The following is a 19,170-nucleotide window of genomic DNA, read 5'->3' on the forward strand; positions in this document are numbered from 1 at the left end:
AGATAGATAGATAGATAGATAGATAGATAGATAGATAGATAGATAGATAGATAGATAGATAGATAGATAGATAGATAGATAGATAGATAGATAGATAGACATAGATATAGATATAGATATAGATATAGATATATATCGAGCAAAAGCTCCTATTGGCCGATCATTCACCACATCCAGTTGCGCACGACTTGGTGACATCAATAGGGACGAAGGATCCTGAAAAATTACTCCAGTGTTGGTGTGACGACAGTGACCGTTTCGTATAAATGCCGGGACGGAAAGTTATCTGCTCATACCTCTAGACTTGGCCTCTAAGGTCACCAACTGCTGCAAGCGACTGAAAGCAACTATTATCACTGCCGGTAGTGCCAGAAACTGGGGAAAGGACAATATTTTACCAGGTGAGGCTTTTAGACTAGTCTCATTGGAAATGTAAATATGTCTGCTGGTTAAGGGTTGCTCTTTAATTGATCTGGATAGATCTCATGCATCATGTTTTATTTATATTTATTTGGTGAGACTTCAGAGTTCTCTTAGATTTCTTTGTAAAAACCAATCTTCAAAGCTGCTGCGATCTCAAAGCCTCAAAGGCTTGGTTAGCAGCTTTGCTAAAACTGGATTTCTCAAGATAAAAAATAAAAATAGAAATTGTACTTAAAAAATTATATTCAAAAACGAAACGTCTGGTCCCAAAATTGACTTAAATACAGTGGCGCAGAGTAGACTAATATTGTTTCTGTTTAATATTTCCTATCTGCCGTGATCTGTTTCAGACGAAAAACTAAATTACCATGAAGTCGACATGTCTGCTCATCCTTGCATCTCTAACGGTCTGCAACTTGATGGTGTCTGGAGGACAGAGCATGTCTGCTGAGGATGAGACTGACCGAAAGACCATAGACGACATTATTTTAGAGAGAGCAGAGACTCTCCTGTTACGGTCCATTCTCAAAAAGCTGCAGGATGAAGACGGAAGAAATGGTGCGTAAAACATAAGTTATTTTCTGAGTTAAGAAAATGTCATAAAATCTTATTTCATACGATACTGATACTTCGGGTATATCTTATATGTACCTGAAAGTTGCAGCACATTCTCAGTAGTTTACAGTTTCGTGCGCACTTCTCAGGTATCATTTGGAGACATTTTGTTTAAGTAATTGCTAAACAGTTAACATCGGCAATGCAAGAGAATATGTCTCCTTTATAATTAAAAATAAATAAATAAATAATCAAAGAAACAGGTTTTCGACTATCTGCGCACGCGGTAGAGAGAAACCGGGTTTTTATCAGTGACTTCTGAAACATTTAAGAGCCACTTTCCTCTCTTGTTTTCTTCCAGACGGCTATTACTCTCAGCCAGAATGGGTGACAAAACGACAGCACCCTGGTAAGAGATATAGTGATGATTTGGAGAAGCGGCAGCATCCAGGAAGGAGAGAAGAGGACGAGGATGAACAGTACTTTGATGTTCAAAAGAGACAGCACCCGGGCAAGCGCGAAGATGAAACGCACTCTTTCCTAGAGCTGCAGAAAAGGCAGCACCCGGGAAAGCGCTCCACGGCGAGTCACAGTTCTGACAACCCCATCCTCCTGCTCAGTGAACTTTCAAAACGGCAACACCCAGGCAAGCGTTACCTGGTGCTGCACAGCAAACGCCAGCATCCAGGTAAGCGTCTTCTAGAGGATGAGGACGGCGACAGTGACGGGGATGCGGACGCGGATGGAGAAGAAGACCTCGCTGAGATGGAAAAGCGTCAGCACCCTGGGAAACGGTTTTGGGATAACTCTAGTCCGGATTTAGGCACAAACAGTCCGTGTGACGTTTTGGACCCTGCGAGCTGCAGCAAGACCAGCCTGCTGCTCGACTTTTTAGACAACGTTAACAAGGGCCACGGTGAGGAGAAGAGACAACACCCGGGTAAAAGGTTTGCACCGGATGAGGATTTAGTGGATGGAGAGTAGATTAGACAGGAGTGCGTATTTCGCTGTGTTGTAAACAAATAAATGTATAAATTAAATGACCACAATGAATTATAAAAAATGAAAAAAAGATCATTAAACCTTTTGTGCCACCGCTTGTTCTTTTGAAGACATTTGAGACATTACCGCAAGCCATTTGTCTGACATTTTCTTGGAGAGCTCATGCGTAATTGCCATCCAAACTTTGGAATAACTATTTAGCTGTACAGACGTTTTTGTTATGTTTTTTCAGAAGAGTTTGTGCCATATGTTGATCTTTTAATAGCTATCGATATAAATGACATGAGATTATTTATTCTTACATTGAGGCAGATGATTAAAACATTGGTCAGATGGTTTTAGCGATGTTGCCTCTGTGAGGCAACAGGCGCTCGTCAGTTCAGCTTGTGTTAAGATCAAATTAAAGTGTCTATGTTTACACATAAAAGCTCCCTCCACTGTTCGATTAGCGTTTCATTATTTTCTACTCATGTAAAATATAATGAATATCACAGCAAATAAATTGTGTCACTGCTTATTTTTCTACATTACTGCATGGTTTACGTAATTTGAAGCTAATGTTATAAATTAAAAGCTGCCATTGCCTTAAAGTCAACCACCAATGTTTTTGTTGGACAATAAACGCATTGGTAAAAACGTATGGTTTGCTTTAGTTCCAGTAAATGCAATTCTTCATGGTGCACCATTAAACTGTTGATTCAACAGAAGCCTAATTAGTATGTAGTCCAAAGTAGTCACCCTGCCTAAGCCTCTTAGAGAATGATTTATGCAGTTCAGTAACAGACAGAGTGTGTCAGATATCCACTCCCCAGCTTAATTAGGCTCATTCCATCAGAGCCTTGGGAGCAGCTGTCCACCAGCCTGATCAATATGCAAATTATTCATCAAGCATGTGAGTTAACGATGGAGACCTAATATTGGAGATGTTTCGCTGAACATTCACAACTCTAGCAGAATAGCCAAGTGCCAGTGGACTGGCAAAGTGTTTACTATATAATGCTTATTATATAATGAACTACACACACACACACACACACACACACACACACACACACACACACACACAAACAAACACACAAACACACACACACACACACATACACACACACACACACACATACACACAGAGAAGAGAGAGAGAGAAGAGAAGAATATATAGATAGATAGATAGATAGATAGATAGATAGATAGATAGATAGATAGATAGATAGATAGATAGATAGATAGATAGATAGATAGATAGATAGATAGATAGATTCTATTAGTGTTTGCATCACTTTTTGTCTATGAGCCCTTCCAATAAAACTGCTTGTGAGCCACCAGGACAAGCTGTGCTCTTGGTGCCAACAGTGATAATAAGTAATTTAACTAAATAAATTATTATTTCTTTTTTTTTAAAGTTATAAATGCTTAAAAAGAATATTAAAGAATGTTCTCTTAAAAAAGAAAATCGAAAATTAATATTTGCACAATATATCATTTTGTGAAGCCCATGAGACAGGTCGAAACTGAGATGGGAGTCCATACTATTCACCTATTCTCCGTGGATTGCTTCATACCCTCTTGTCAATAAATGCCAGCTAAGTGCACACTCCAAGAATCCTTTAAACTGTGTTTTAACGAGTGAAAAAAGGCTGTAGGATAAAACTAGGGACCTGTAGCTTATACAAACGGAAACTGGATCAAATAAAGGTTCTAGGGTTACACAGTACAGCTGGATTCACCTTAAGGCTCGTAGTTGCAGTTAATGAAGCTGGCCAAGCCCAACCACAAAAAAACACACCCTTAGTTATCCAGCCTTGAATTTTTCCCATCACCCTCCATCGGGAATGACAAACTGTTGTTAGAGTTAAAAAAATGGTTTATTTACGGTAGCAGTGCAGGTTTGCACAAAAGACAGACAACCAAAAGTTGGATATAATAAATATGTACTTACATTGCGGGGAAGTTTCCTGATGGAGCGCCAACCGCAAAATCAAGTTTTGTCCCTCCTCTCCTTCCATACCGACTGGATGTCAGTCACATGACCAGGCAGGGCTGCTGGCGCTGCTGTTGTGCTTCTGTCAGTGAAAACTCGAACTGTCAACAACACAGCTACTGTCGGGCTCATTTGTAGGCTAAGTGCAGATTTTTTTTTATCGCGTCCAATAGTCAGTAGGCATTTGTTTGCTTTTGTGCAGTTGGAAGTTTGTTAATGTCGCGTTTTTGAACAGCGAGAGGGGAGAAACGATTGCAAAAGAAGGCGAGAGCAGCTGCTAGCTTTCTCCTGCTAACGCCACATCCTCTGTGTGGTATAACGGCGCCCAAAGTTAGCCTAAATAATAAACAATAAAGGTAAGTCCTTTCATGGCTCGTATCCAGCTATCACTTAGTAAAACACCTCTGGTATGCAGCTAGGGAACCTAATACTTCCCGTCCAGTTAAGCGTTTTTTCCGCTAAATGCGTGGGTCGACTTAAGCTAAGTTCAGCTATTTTAATGCAGTTGTAATAGTAATTTATCTGAATGTGCATAATAGTATTCTAATCAATATTATTACCTTAAATGTAAGTATTAATTAATGTATTAATGTTTTTTAAGATGTTCAATACTCAGAGGAATGTATTTTTGTTTTTTAAGCAGCTTAAAATTGAGTTAAGTCAACACTTATGGATCATTCAAGCATACAAACATTCTCTCTTCTCAGACCAACAGTTTTGGTTCTGATTCAGATCATTATTTTATATGGAGGAGCCCCACGGAGAGGTATAATAGTGTCTAAAACCATGATTATGGGCTGCATTTCAGCCAGCTGTGTTGGGGATGTTGGCAAAATTGAATGAATCGTGAACTCAAAAAAGCATCACCAGATTCTGAGCCACCATGCAATAGAATCTGGAAAGCGTGTGATTGGCAGTGGGTTCATTTTTCAACCTGACAGTGATCCCAAACACACACCTCTAATGCAGTAAAAGCATACCTGGATAGAAAAACACACACTGTCACACTATCAATCGTGGATTTGCCTCTGAAGAACTTGGACGTTAACAGTGTTGAAGCAGTGTGGGGGTAATTTTGACAGAGAATAGAACAAAAGACAGCCAACATACAAAGAAGAGCCTTGAATTTCTTTTAAGAGGCGTGGAGAAAAATTCCTGAAGATGACCAAAAAAATTAAAAGAGCGTTTGCCTAAGAGAGTTCATCCTGTATTGAAGAATAAATCTGGTCATAACAAATATTGACTTACAAGCTTGTTAGAATTGTACAAACTACGTTTTTGCATTGCAAATATAAAGAAATGATCGGTGACTCAAGTCTTTTGTTCAGTATTGTATGTGGCTTCAGTGTACTTCTCTCATTCCTCAGTATCCTGGGATTTTCTCAGGCATTATGGAGCTACTGTGGGGTAGGTTGCACACCCCATGAGATGTGGACCGAAGTGAGAACGTGCCACTTTGCACCCCCTCTGCAGCAGCACTGACACTTGTTGTCATGGCCTCCAGCTACCCGCCCCCCTTTGAGGGCACAGGTGAAGTAAAGGAGGGTTTTCTTTGCCCACTGTGCCTAAAGGACCTCCAGTCATTCTACCAACTCCAAGACCACTATGAAGAGGAGCACTCTGGAGATGACCGCCATGTTCGGGGACAGCTAAAAAGTTAGTAGCAGATTCTGTGTTTTACTCTTTGGCTACAGGGCTAATTTACTCCTGTTGTGTCCTAAAGACACAAAATCGTACAGTGTACTGTCTAGTCTGGAAAAAAAGGGCATTTGAAAGGAAACCTATTATTATTCATTTTAAGTTTAGTATTATTATTTGTGGACCCTGCTAGTGTGACTAGTCACAAGTTAAACGTATTCTTGTTTATCTTATACTGGGTCTTGGGTCAGCTAGAAGTTTATCCTTTGTTAGAAGTGAAGAATTTAAGCTTAGATTCCTCTAAGAGTGTGGATGAGTCTTATATGGTCACTACAGGAGCTGTGTGCTGCAGATGAACATATTAAGTACATCTCATTTACATCATACAGAGCCAATAGTAGAAAAAAATATCTAGAGTCTGATCATGTGGCTTGTAGGGGATATATATATATATACACACACAATTTACATATAAAAGGAGAAGTATTAGCAGTGCAATTGAATATAAGAATACTGCTGTACTGGATTATAGGAAATTGCTGTCAGGATGAATTTGCAGTCCGTGTTGGCTGCTGCAACTTTCTACATAATAGGAATATGATTGAATTATGAAAAGGCCAGAAGGATGCATGTGCAGGTTGGCTTCATTTGCATATTAATAGTACTGTAATGAACTTGAAAATAGAAAAACATGATAACAACAATCACATGTTGAAAGATGGATGAATAAACTGAAAATGTGGCCATTATAAATATTAACTCTGGATCAGCGTAAGAATCACAGTTTCAGGATACATTTACGCACTGTTTCATTGTACGTATTGTCTCACTGTTTTCAGGTTTGGTTCAGAAAGCAAAGAAAGCCAAAGATAAACTGCTGAAGAGAGATGGGGACGACAGACCGGATACTGGCAGTTATGAGTCCTTCTACTATGGTGGAGTGGACCCATACATGTGGGAGCCTCAGGAATTGGGTGAGACTGCAAAACCTGTCATCTGTAGCACTGCTAACCAACAATATTTGTTAATGCAAGACACTAAAAAAATATTTTTCTTTTGCTTTTTAGGAGTAACCAGAAGTCATCTGGACTTGTTTAAAAAGCACCGGGCAGCCAGGATAGATCATTATGTCATTGAGGTCAACAAGCTCATCATTAGACTGGAAAAGGTTTGCTTATATTACCTCATTCAGACAATTTATTTTCTTCTGTTGCTGGAAATAAATTTGCAGCTCATTTACCATAAACTATGATGTTTTAGCTGACATCATTTGACAGAGCCAACTCAGATGCTGCTAAGATCAGAGGTTAGAGTTTTCATTATAACTCTGAATATTCTTTACATATGTAACTGTGCTTCATAAAATATTTTAAATAATAAAAATCTATCCCTCTTTGTAGCCATTGAGAAGTCTGTAGTGTCATGGGTGAATGATTCAGACGTACCGTTTTGTCCCGACTGCGGAAACAAGTTCAACATACGTAACAGACGCCATCACTGTCGCCTCTGCGGGTCCATCATGTGTAGGAAGTGCATGGAGTTTGTTCCCTTACCCCTGGCCCGTAAGCATGAACAAATACTTGGGAAATACAGAAAACTGTCAGATCTCAAAAGTCTCTCTATAAGTGTCATAATGCTGCATGTCTTTTTTATTTAACCTTCAACAGAGAAGCTTATCGCTGGGACTCGAGAAGCACTGTGTGTACCCGGAAGTCCCAGTCAGTCCCAGTCTCCACCAGCGGGAGGTGGCAGCAGCGGGATGGGCTCTAGGAGAGGCAGCATCAGCAGTTTGAGCAGCGTAACCTCCATGCTGGAGGAAAAGGATGATGAGAAGATTCGCTGCTGTCACCACTGTATGGACACACTTCTGAAGAGACAGCAGAAGTTAGAAGAGAAGGACCATGTGCCAGATATAGTGAAACTTTATGAGGTTAGTTTATCACTTTAATTCCTAATGTGAAGATCAGGTTCTTTATTTGTTCCCATTTGCATTGCGGTCGATTCTAAGAATTGTTTTGCAACCTCTCGAGTTTGCTTTGTTCTATCCTTCCTGTCATTTAATGTGTTTCTTGTGGAGCTTCCTGTTGTTTACTTGCTTTGAATTTGTCTTCCTGACAGAGGCTGAGGATGTGCATGGAGAAGGTGGATGAAAAGGCTCCAGAGTATATCCGAATGGCTGAGTCTCTCAAGTAAGCCACATTTAAAAAGTACTTCTTCATACTTTCTTATAACAGCTGCTTATTTTTCAGTTTGGAGAGATGGTTTTAGTACTTGCTGTCATCTGTACACTTTTATAGTGCTGGAGAAACCACTTACAATCTTGACACTGCTGGTGGGTTAAGACTGGAAGTCCAGAAATACTATGAACTCATCGATGCTCTGAGGTATATGGCAGTCATGACTGGCAGCTTCAAAATGAAACTTTTGTCGTGTTTGCCAACTATGCCATTATTAAAGATTAAATTGGCTTCTTTTCTTTTTAGTAAGAAGATCTTAACACTAGGACTGAAGGATGATCCACAACCACATCCGAAGGTGCTCCAGCTACAGAAAATGATCCGCTATACCGCCACGCTGTTTGTCCAGGTCAGGACAACTTCCACTAATACATAAAAACACAATTTGATTTGATTTGATATACCTTTATTAGTCCCACAAGGGGAAATTTCAAGGATGGATGAAGAAACACAATGTTTCTTCATCCAAACACAACAGGAGATAAGATGTACCACAATGTAAGGAGTGCTCTGACATGTTATGACCATTTATGAGCACAAAAGCTCCGTCTTCAGGCTGCTCTAAACACAGTTCCTCTTGGCTCTATATTATGCTTAGTTTGATTATCTCTCATGTGGTCAAAGTGGGCATAGAAGACCCAACCATCTTCTGCTCAAACCTTCTGTTTGAATGAGTAAACCAATCAGAAGAAAGTTGGCCTGAAGGGGGGTGGAGCTAAAATGGCTTGGCTGCACTGACATGGCCCAACATAAGATAACTAAAAGTTATTTCAAACTTTGAATCATTCAACGCTCCAAGATAGCAGTAGCTGGAAATAAGAGTAACAGGGTTCTCTGTAGTATGACTATCATATACCAGAAATGATTTAACTGTATCAGTGTTTTTACTGTAATCTTAAAGGGATAGTCCATATAAAATCAGTTCATGACCTGTAGCACATTTTGCCTATTGCCATGTTCTTATCAGTATTACTTTACAGGAGTTCACTGATAATGAGCGACCTGCCAAGTCTGTAAAATCTGTTTCTGCTTCAGTCATCATACTGTATGTTGAGCTGATGAAAGTCTGCTGTTGTAAACAAAGCTTTTCATTGAGAGAAAAATGTATAATGTGTATAACCCATAATGTGTTGTACCACAAATATAATATGCTATATGTGCTGTAATGTTGTCTGGGGCTGAAATTTTTAAGAGCAGCATGTTTCCGTTTATCATTGCATTACAGTACATTTACACATTGTTTCTGCAACATATCTTCATCCTGGAATTCTTTATTTGTATGAATCTGCCCATTCTTTGTGTCTTCTGTTTCAGGAGAAGCTGTTAGGTCTGATGTCTTTACCCACTAAGGACAAATATGAAGAGCTGAAAGAAAAGAGGAAACAGGAACAAGAGAAGAGACTGCAACAAGAAAGACTGGTACGATTGTGTTCCTGTATGTTGTTACTATTATTTTTTTCCGCTGGACAGATGTGGCTAAATGTGTTAACCTTCATGTGATTCCTGCTCAACAGGCAGCACAGGAGGCTCTGAAGAGGAGGCAGGAGAGACAGGAAAGAAGCCGTCCACCTGTGAATGCCAATGGAGAGCTGCCACAGGCCCCCAGAGAGCCACGAATTACCAAAGCTGGTGGTTGGCTTCCCTCCGCGGACTCCGTCCACACACGTGGCGAACTGGAAGACCCCCTTCTGCAGCAGATCGAGAACATTCAGTCATTCCTTCGTCAAGCTCGGGAGGCTCAGAGAACAGACGAAGTAGCCATGTTAGAGGAGAACTTGCGCCAGCTTCAGGATGAGTATGACCAGCAGCAGACCAGTATTGCTCTTGCGCTCTCAGAAAAACTTGCTCAAGAGGAGAGTTTGCAGCAGGGAGAGCTGCATCGCTTGAAGACCTGGGAAAGGGAGGAGAAAGAGCAATGGAGCTCCGCTGTAAACTCCTCCGAGCCATCCTATAAATGGGAGCGGTCTCTAGATATCACTCCAACTGGAGGTCACCAGGGAGAGGAGGACACACCAGCAGAGGAGCTGACTCCTAAGGCAGAAAGAAGTCCTCCGTCTTTTAGAGCATTCCCTGCTCTCACAAGCCAGGAGGAGTCTCCCCCAAGGTTGAGAAGCTTAGGAGGCCATGTAACGCCTCCTGGCGGTGAAGGCCAGAATAACACCTCCCTTAACCCCTTTGAAGAGGATGATTCCACACCCACCGAAGATGATCCATCCAATCCATTCTTTGAGGACATCAAGAAGGACCACAAAGAGGTAACCAACGGAAAGAAAGAATACAACCCCTTTGATGAAGATGAAGATGCAGAGGAGGACAAACCGGCTGAGACTGTTTCACGCAACCCCTTTGAGGATGATGACACAGATGAAGGTAACCCATTCCTAGAGGCTTCAGGAAATTCTCCAGAAGTCTCGACTAACCCATTTGACGGGGATGACAAAGATGAGGTCTTGCCGGATGTGGACATGATAGAGGAGGAGCTGCTGCTACAGCAGATAGACAACATTAGGGCCTACATCTTTGATGCAAAGCTCAGCGGGCGTCTCGATGAGGTTGACCTTCTGACACAGAACCTAAAAGAGCTACAGAAAACCCTCCAGGAGCAGAAGAATAAGAATAAGAAGCACTGACACATTTCCCTCAAAATCCTCCTGATCACCTGCTACTTACCAAGTCCCACAAGGTTAGCTCACTTAATGCGACTTCTGAGCCCACAGAATTTAATTTGTGCGAGGTCTGCTGTATCACAAATGAAGTTCATGCCACAACAAAAATACATACAAGACTTCAGTAGTCATTTCCTGAATTTCCAAACATCTTCTTAGGCTTCCTTGCCTGTTTAGGTCAAGGGCTCAAATCTAATGCACATGTACAATTTTAGAGCACTGTGAGTAAAAGTGAATTTGTTTAGGCATGTCTGCAGCTATTTGCCCAGCTGTAAAAATGCAAACATGAACAAATGAAGATAAAACAATGTCACTTTTAACAAATGTTAAATGAGACAGTCAGATGGTTCTTCAGTAGAAGCTCTGAACAAAGTCAAAACGCTGCCATGGCTGCAAAGCTATAAAGATGAGCTCACACATCCTATCATAGCACTGCACTCCTATGGCCCTGGCAGACCTGTGATGACTCCCCCCCCCAATCAAAAAAAGATACTACAGAAACACATAGTGCTTCTTCTACCTTATTAAAACCTGCTGCCTACATGAAGCACAGTTCAACTTGAGATTTGGGTTTGTAGTTGGTAACTGACTACAGTTTTTTCAGAAACTACTCCGCTCTCTCTGGAGAAATGGCTTTAAATGTCTTAAATTCGCAGACTTTAATGTGTAAAATCTGTTTCATTGATGTTTGAAGTCTTGTATTGGTGCTTCATTCTGTAGTAATTGTACTTCCTGCTTTTCATTTATCCCTTAGCAGAGAGCTAAAGCGCACATTATTTTACATCCAACTTTCCCACAAATAACTCAGTCCAAATGACCATGTTATTATCAAACAAGAAGTGGAATTTAACACTTACTACAAAATTTGGGGAGCCCAGTGTTTGAAGGAAAGAGATTATTTGACAAAGTTGTTATTAGTGTTTGAATTATAATTTTAGTCAATATGCCTGGACCAATTAGATTTGTAAGAGTAGTTAAAGATGCATTGCACAGAATTAAACCATGTATGTGGCCTGCCACTAAAAAAAAGTGTAGCTTAATGTTACACTGACTAGCAAACGTTTTAATTACAATTGTTGCAGTCAGCCAGTTAATTAACTCTTAAACTAAATGAAGGTGTCAAACCCGACTTTTTCATTTCCAAAATCTTCAGTTTATTGCACCTGCTATGTCATCCAATAAATATGCTGCATCTTATATAACAGGGAGCCAAAAAAAGGCTTCCTCAACCTGATGTTTTTTTGTTTTTGTTACAGTACAGGAATTTTGGCTGCACGTGTGTGTTGTTCAGCTGGTAGCCCGGCATGTCAGACATCACAGCTAAGATCTGTATGTTCGGCTTGTTATCTGATCACTAGTTTCACCTGAAATGTCCATTCAGAGTTCATCCAACCAGTTCACCCAGCAGGTACTAAACACTATTTGCCAAGGGACACTGTAGGCATAAAACATCTAAAATTCACTGAAGTTCCATTGTGTAAGGAAGTCATTCATATTTGTTAAGTCTAAATAAATTCTTAGGTTAATTTCTTTTTCTTGGTCAAACATATATTAACACTACATGAATGCCAGCAAGTATTATCACCTTGAGTGCTGCTCTGCCGGTCCTAACATGACTCTCTTTTTGTGCTTTCAGTCTCCTCGTAGAGTTTTTTGTGTTTGTAACATCTGCAGAAAATTTTTAGCAAAGCACGTGACCACCCTTAATGTTTTGACAGCGTGAATAACACAAGGAGATTCATTAAAATTAATTGCTGATCTTTATCTTTGAAAGTAATTTAACATCTCTGCATTTAAATGAAAATATTTGAAATGGACACAGCGATTTAGAAATGTTAGGAAATTCCATCTCAGCACTAATAAAACTGTCTGCAGTAAAATGTGATTTCATTTTGGTTTTGTTTTTCCACTTCTCATATGAGCATTGATGGTGAATACTTACATAGTGTGAACAAAATAGGCTGGTTAGTAAAGCTACATGAGAAAAATGGGTTTTATTTAAATGCTCACATCAGTCAGCCCATATACATCCATGCGAAGTCTTCAACAGGTCTCACTGTGACAGATGATTGGTTCCTCCTGCTTCACAGTTGAGTGCCAGTCCTTTCATATAGTTATATAAACACCCAATGAAGCCACATAATCCCGTAATATTGTTCTGTAAATCTACAAAAGTCCACTGTCCTTCTCAGACTCTACTCCTGTGACGCTGCCATCTGGGCCTTGTATTTGCCCGTCATCTCTTTAGGCAGCGGAGTGGTGCCAGGACATGGCACCTGGCCCTCCACTTCACAGATGCACTCCCTCAGACAGTACTTCTTTGGCCCAAAGTTGGCGGGGTTGGAGGCTTGCATCTTAGCCAGAGCTTCAGCTTGTAGCACCTCTCTGTGGAGAGAGTTGAGTAAAATAAATATATGAACAGATCGCCTGGTCTTCGCTGGAGAAGAGTTTTTACACAGAGGACATTTGACACTGCACAGTAGTAAATGGTAAAACTAAAAATTGAGGAGTCCATCTTGCTGAAATCTCATTTCTACTCTTTAGAAGTTCCTTTGGCAGCAGTGACAGCTTTGGGGTTTCTTATGCACACCTGGATTTGGGCAGTTTACTTGATTTTTCTTGTTAAATCCTTTCAATCTTTGTCAGATTAGATGGGAAGCATCTGAACTGCCACCATCAGGACTCCGCAGATGGTCTGTGGGCTCTCTGTGGACAACTCTTTGACTCACCAGTTTTATCACAGATTTCTGCAGAATTCAGATCTCATTTTCACTCTTTTTTTAATCCTAACATGCAGTGTGAACTGTGGGACCCTAAATATGCAGGTATGTGCCTTTATGAACAATGTCTAATCCATTCAAAGAAATCTACACACACCAAGGATAATTACAGACCACAAGATGTGCCTGATTCATTTTGGAGGTACAAACATAGATCCCTCGCAGTCAGAGAGGTTGTCCTCTTATAGACATTAGGAAGGAAAAATAAATACATTTTTCTTTACAGAGTATTGATTTGTTGTAAGCCTACAGGGAAAAATATCAATTGTATATAATTAAAGTTAATTCTGAAACACTATAAAATAGCTCAAAAGTAAGCAAACCTAAATATATTCTGATGTGAGCGTATGCAGACATCCAGAGGTGTGCTCGAATAGCCTATTTATCTTAAAAAGGTTACTAACTGAGGCAAATAACCTGGAATTATCTGCATGGCAGCCATAATAAGATCTGGTTGACTTTTTTAAATACAAAGGAAAAGTGCTTAAGTGCTTCCTTTATTACCTCCTTTAGGAGAGGATACACTGGATCGGAAGGAAGTGGCAGGTCACCATTAAATGCTAATGAACAGTGATTCTATTTCATGTTGTAACCTGATGATATGTTTTGAACCTTTAATGAAAGGTAATGTTAAACCCACAGGTGAATTATGAACATTATGCTGCTGTAATAAGATCTGCTTCTGATCGAGGTAAAAAGAATTTACATATAAAAGAAAGTCTACATGATCAAAGTGCATTTATGGTGCACCACAGTTCTATTAGCGTCACATCCATCATTCATTATGAATTCATGTTTATATCCAGGTGTATGTTTTTCTTTGAAATTCCAACTTTAGTATGTAATCATATTTTTTTACTGTTGGTTCTTGTATTAGCTGTATGAAACAACACGATAGGAACACAGGATGAAGTAAGATGCTCATTTTGTAGTCCGTCTTCTGGACTTTAGTTTTAATAGGCAGACATCACAGTGTTAATTCAGACAGATCATCTAAGCAACGTGGTTCATAACTTCTTAGAAATCCTCCTCAGTGGTTTGCCACTGAGTTAAGAAAAGTTATGGAAGGTATTTTTTCAAACTATTTGTTTCTGTTTCATAAAAGACGATTCACACTTTTAAAAAAATCCTTGTATATCTTACTCTGATTTGCCCAAAATCTTCTTAACATGTTGAGCAATCTGTTTGTGGTCCTTCCCCTCCACATCCACCATTACTTGTTCCCCGTCGTCTGGACAAAAACACAAAAGAAGATCAATCTAAGCCCAGTTTAATTTCTCCAGTATTTCGTATCAACACTACACAACAACACGTAAAGCTACACACCCAGGTAGAACTTCAGGAAGGATGACGGCGTCATGTTTTTGAACATCATAATTTGGACCCACGGGTTTTTGTACTGAATCTGAGGAATATTGAAGAACACAAACTTTCTGCAAAACACAGAGAGAAGACAATTTAGCTTCATTTAGATCATTACAGTTGTTATAGCTTTCTGCATTAAAAAAAAAAAAAGGCAATCATGCTGTTTTTTTGTTTTTTTAAGTGTTTCTGGAAAACCTTCTGTATATAGTAAACTTCTGAGAAGTAAACTTAAACACAAAGTTGAATTAATGCAAAATCAACTGAAAACTATTGTGATAAAAGATTAAAGTAAAATTATCCAAAACTTGTGTTTTCTTTTAGGAAACTTTGAAGAATCTTGGATTTATTCTGCAACCTGGATATTTCCTTCAGTGCACATATTAAACAAATATGTAAGACTGCTGTCTTGCATTTAAACAATATCTCTAAAGTTAAAAACGTCCTCTCTCAAAGTAATGCTGAAAAAGTAGTTCATGCATTCTAAGCTCAACTATCGTAATTCGTTATTATGGAGTTGTCCTAAAGCAGGGGTGTCTAACTCCAGGCCTCAAGAGCCAGTGTACTGCGGGTTTTAGATGTGTCCTTGATCCAACACAGCTGATTTAAGTGACTTAATTACCTCCTCAACATGTCTTGAAGTTCTCCAGAGGCCTGGTAATGAACAAATCATTTGATTCAGGTGTGCTGACCCAGGGTGATATCTGAAACCTGCATGACACCAGCCCTTGAGGCAACTGTTGTTTTGACTGAATTGAATTTTAAAACCTTAATGTAAAAAAGGATTTGTATCTTTCACCATTTTTCTGACATTCACAACAATTCAAAGGGATAAACATGGCTTGGAAAAACACGGTACTTTTCACAGTGATGTATATGAGCATACTGTCAGAGTAGTTATAAAGGATGACCAGGTAATCCACACAGCATTTTACCCCCTCTCCCCTGATCCACGTGTTTATGGGCTCAGGTTAATAAAACATGAGACACGTGAGATCTCAACAACAGCGTGGCTAAGTGTATAAAATAAGCTGCTTTTCTGCTCGTCTATTTCCTCGTCGATGCTCTGACCTTGCTCCGTCGCTGAGCTCGCCGTGTGTGTTATAATTCACTGTCATAATCTTCACTCTGTTTTTAAAGATGATGTCGCCCTTCTGGAGATATTCCAGGGTCCTCCTAATCGGAAACCTTCCTTTCATAGGCATCTTAACCTTTTTTATATTTACAAATTACCATTTAAAAGCAAACTGCGCGTGCCTGTAGCCAAAAACGCACACTAACAGAGACGCGTTTTGATGACGTAGGAAGGTCGCTAGCCAAGCGACCAAAGAGTGATGGTAATTGTAGTTTTTGCAAGAACGCCTAAGCTACATTATTATTTTCCCGAATTGCTAAAATATTAACTTTTTAAACCAATCACTCTTTTGGCCAAAACTTATATTTAGCCTTATAACCTTTAAACACACTAAAAAACAGTCTACACAACAGTTCATTTGTTGTAAGACTAACTACTGGAAGCAGAAGTTACAACAAAAGTCAACACAATAACTTTAAATTATTCACACTCATTGCTTCTGGTATGATGTACGGAGCCCCCCAGGGGACATGGGAGAAAAAAAAATTAGGGAGGAAAAAAAAAAAATTAGGGAGGAAAAAAAAAATTAAGACGGACTTTTGCGAGATCTCGCAAAAGTCCGTCTTATTTTTTTTCCTCCCTAATTTTTTTTTTTTCCTCCCTAATTTTTTTTTCTCCCATGTCCCCTGGGGGGCTCCGTAAATATGGCATAAGCAGCAAGAAACCATCCATCCTGCCTTGTATTAGCTGTTCAGGTTAATTCTAGTGTAATGGGGGATATTTTTGTCACACTTTGAGCACATTAAAGTACCAACTCAGTGTTTATACACCACAACCTACCTGAGTGTTGTTGATGACCATGTCCATTACTTTACTGTATGTCAACAGTGTATCCATCTCCTGAGTGCTGCTTCCAGCAACACACCACGTTGCAACGCTCAGATCATCTCAAACTGGTTTCTTGAACATGAAAATTAGTTCATCTCTATTTTAACTTCATATTTTTTCATCTTTTGTAGAATGACTTTGGAAAGACTTGTCTTTAATTTTTTTTTTTGAAGCAGTCAGCAATACGAGCTTAGTGGAGTAATTTCGCCTGATTGTGTGTTGATTTGACAACACTGCGTGGTTCTGTGAATGCAGCTTAAATATCTTGTGTATAAAGTTTTGCAATAATCATTGAAGCTATGAAAAAGGTGTCTCTGTGCAGTTGTTAAAAACTAAGAGTAAATACACACGGGAGAAATATATACAGTTTAAAAGATAATAAAAGATAAAAGATCATCTTCAATTCAGATAAATACTTTATAGCTTTTCTCTTTTTTTGGAAAAAGAATAAACTAGAATAAAATATTCAAGCAGACCCATTAAGCAGGTTTCTGCATTATTAATGCTTTTTTCACTCGTTGGCTTTATTTTTATGGGGAAACATCTGTATTTAAAAGTGATCAAAGTAATAAGGAGAATGCTATGGTTCCTGCCTATATTGTTACTAAAGCCTAACTTCTATTCAACGGAACAGAAAAAAAACTGATATGTTCATACAGACTTCAGCTTTTCCAGTTCTATCATCCATCTTCATCACAAATAACTTCAGCCGTGTTTTATTTCATGAATAACTGTTTATTTTGTTTAAAATGCGTAGCCTCAGAGACTGGAATTCTGATGCGGGACTCAGTCATTAACACATTTCTTTTATATCTTTATCAGCGTGAGGTAGAAAGGTAGGGCTGTGACCAACTCGAGCAAAACATGAATGATTTTCTGATTTTCTCAATCTCAATGTTTGAACACAGACATTTTACATAAGGAAAAAAACAGTACTTTTACACAGTATAAAATCTTAACCATAAGATACTCTGGAAAAACTCTATTATCCTGTAATGTGGGAGCTGCTCATGGTAAATATTTTAAAGCCACAACATTTAAATCCACACTTTCCATACAGCATTTAATAAAATGCGCTTAAGCAACTTTTGCATGCATTGCAATGCTCTAGAAAAATTATAACAATGCTCCTTTTTAGGGCAGACAGCGACAAGATTAAAAAAACCCTGCTTCAAAACAACATGCACTCATTTTAATGAAATTACATGTACGAAGGTCTTTTCTCACCAGTGCCTTTACGAACAGTCCATATGGGTTTTAAACCCAAATATTACATCTGACATGTACTTCACAGAGACATAATCACAGCTGACCTATTTATACACCCATTATCATTCATGGTGCTGTGGATGCCTATTCAGAACCATAATATAAGAAGGTAAGCCAATGCATATCTCCAACATAGTCTCCAAGACATCAATGCACTCGGGATTGGCTTCCCAGAAAATCTTTTTTTTTTTCTCCATTTTTTTCTTTTAAATCAGGGAAACCTGCCCAAAAGTACTTTAAGTACACTTAGTATGCAACGAGCAAATTTGTTTACAACAAGTTAAAGTTTTTGGAAAACATACAAAACACAAAGTTTTAGTCAGCATGAGTGCAATGAAACACCACAAAAGCTGATTGATGTGCACAAGAATACAAATGCAAAAATAAAAAAAAGTAGCATAGCTACACATAAGTCGGATTTTTAAACCCAAACATTTAAGGTAATCTAATTCCTTAAAAGAAATATTTAGCTGATGATAAATACTGTAAAAAAATGAAGATAGAGAAGAATGGTTATGACACTGACAGGACGGAAGGAAACAATATGTAATTGATTGTCATAAAAGGGAAAATTGATGAGGTGATTGCACGGATTATATGAGGAACATACTCATAATAACCTAAAAATAATTGTACCACATAGAAACACAAGCACATAAAAAACCTCTGAGATGTCGTTCAGTAGGGCTGCCACAAATGATTATTTTGATAGTCGACTAGTCACCGATTATTTTTGCGATTAGTCCACTAATCAGATCATGCATCCTTTGGACATAAAACCTACAGCTTATTGCACCAGCATGCATCTGCTCTTATATAACTATCATTAGCTTACAGCTTTAAGTGTTTAAGGTATGTGCTAACTAAAAATAAAGACAAGATTAAAATTTATTAAATTTTAATGAAATTTGCTGATTGTTTCAGTGAAGTTTAATAAACTCAGTCTCGTCTGCTCCTTGCTATCTAAAATATAACAGGACACCGGAGTATATTCTCGAGCATCTCACACTTCTGATAATCAGTTGTCTGCTTGAGGTTTATTCAGCTGTGTAAAAACTGTAACTTTAATCTCAGCCAAAACGATTCATTCAGGAACAAATAAAATACTAAAAAAAAGCCAAACAATAACATTTTTAAGTTATCTAAGTGACTTATATATCATGTTTAACCTGAGTAGCGAAAGACGGCGGTGGGTTTGAAAACGATTTGCCGGGAGTCCGGTGTTCTCACCGGCTCTAGTGAGCCTTGAACCCGTTAGCTATTGAGCTGGTGGGTAACAGACGTCTCCGAAAACGTC

At 38.9% G+C, this 19,170-nt stretch overlaps 3 protein-coding genes across 4 annotated transcripts; 2 read left to right on the forward strand and 1 right to left on the reverse strand.

Annotated features, from left to right (window-relative positions):
* The first annotated feature begins 239 nt into the window (after positions 1-239).
* Positions 240-2,482, forward strand: trh (thyrotropin-releasing hormone). The gene is made up of 3 exons (XM_005938919.2): positions 240-401; positions 774-981; positions 1,340-2,482. The coding sequence occupies exons 2-3, from the start codon at positions 792-794 to the stop codon at positions 1,960-1,962; spliced, it is 813 nt and encodes a 270-aa protein (XP_005938981.1). The 5' UTR covers positions 240-401; positions 774-791; the 3' UTR covers positions 1,963-2,482.
* A 1,489-nt stretch (positions 2,483-3,971) lies between these two features.
* Positions 3,972-10,976, forward strand: LOC102290650 (rabenosyn-5). Of its 2 annotated transcripts, none has more exons than XM_014338969.2 (12): positions 3,972-4,314; positions 5,326-5,614; positions 6,436-6,570; positions 6,664-6,764; positions 6,857-6,902; positions 6,997-7,158; positions 7,264-7,526; positions 7,715-7,785; positions 7,894-7,980; positions 8,080-8,182; positions 9,148-9,252; positions 9,348-10,976. In XM_014338969.2, the coding sequence occupies exons 2-12, from the start codon at positions 5,452-5,454 to the stop codon at positions 10,461-10,463; spliced, it is 2,352 nt and encodes a 783-aa protein (XP_014194455.1). In that variant the 5' UTR covers positions 3,972-4,314; positions 5,326-5,451; the 3' UTR covers positions 10,464-10,976. The 2 variants fall into 2 exon arrangements, with proteins under 2 accessions (XP_014194455.1, XP_005938980.1); XM_005938918.3 differs by having other exon boundaries at positions 3,992-4,314; positions 5,345-5,614.
* A 1,501-nt stretch (positions 10,977-12,477) lies between these two features.
* mrps25 (mitochondrial ribosomal protein S25) lies at positions 12,478-15,956 on the reverse strand. The gene is made up of 4 exons (XM_005938917.2): positions 15,713-15,956; positions 14,606-14,712; positions 14,423-14,510; positions 12,478-12,884 (listed from the first exon to the last, which is right to left on the reverse strand). Exons 1-4 carry the CDS (start codon positions 15,844-15,846, stop codon positions 12,695-12,697), a joined length of 519 nt encoding a protein of 172 aa, XP_005938979.1. The 5' UTR covers positions 15,847-15,956; the 3' UTR covers positions 12,478-12,694.
* Between the last annotated feature and the right edge of the window lie 3,214 nt (positions 15,957-19,170).

This window comes from Haplochromis burtoni, unplaced genomic scaffold (assembly GCF_018398535.1).
Source record: "Haplochromis burtoni strain Fernald_Lab_line unplaced genomic scaffold, NCSU_Asbu1 Contig_252, whole genome shotgun sequence".
Classification (NCBI taxonomy): Eukaryota; Metazoa; Chordata; class Actinopteri; order Cichliformes; family Cichlidae; genus Haplochromis; species Haplochromis burtoni.

What these genes read in the sequence shown, in the direction of transcription:
- trh (XM_005938919.2), top strand. Translation starts at nt 792, where the DNA reads ATGAAGTCGACATGTCTGCTCATCCTTGCATCTCTAACGGTCTGCAAC. An exon ending in GGATGAAGACGGAAGAAATG is followed by an intron (nt 982 to 1,339) that starts GTGCGTAAAACA and finishes GTTTTCTTCCAG; the next exon opens with ACGGCTATTACTCTCAGCCA.
- LOC102290650 (XM_014338969.2), top strand. Translation starts at nt 5,452, where the DNA reads ATGGCCTCCAGCTACCCGCCCCCCTTTGAGGGCACAGGTGAAGTAAAG. An exon ending in AGATGCTGCTAAGATCAGAG is followed by an intron (nt 6,903 to 6,996) that starts GTTAGAGTTTTC and finishes CCCTCTTTGTAG; the next exon opens with CCATTGAGAAGTCTGTAGTG. An exon ending in GAACTCATCGATGCTCTGAG is followed by an intron (nt 7,981 to 8,079) that starts GTATATGGCAGT and finishes TTTTCTTTTTAG; the next exon opens with TAAGAAGATCTTAACACTAG.
- mrps25 (XM_005938917.2), bottom strand. Translation starts at nt 15,846, where the DNA reads ATGCCTATGAAAGGAAGGTTTCCGATTAGGAGGACCCTGGAATATCTC. An exon ending in GAGCTCAGCGACGGAGCAAG is followed by an intron (nt 14,713 to 15,712) that starts GTCAGAGCATCG and finishes TGTGTTTTGCAG; the next exon opens with AAAGTTTGTGTTCTTCAATA. An exon ending in AAGATTTTGGGCAAATCAGA is followed by an intron (nt 12,885 to 14,422) that starts GTAAGATATACA and finishes CTCTCTCCACAG; the next exon opens with AGAGGTGCTACAAGCTGAAG.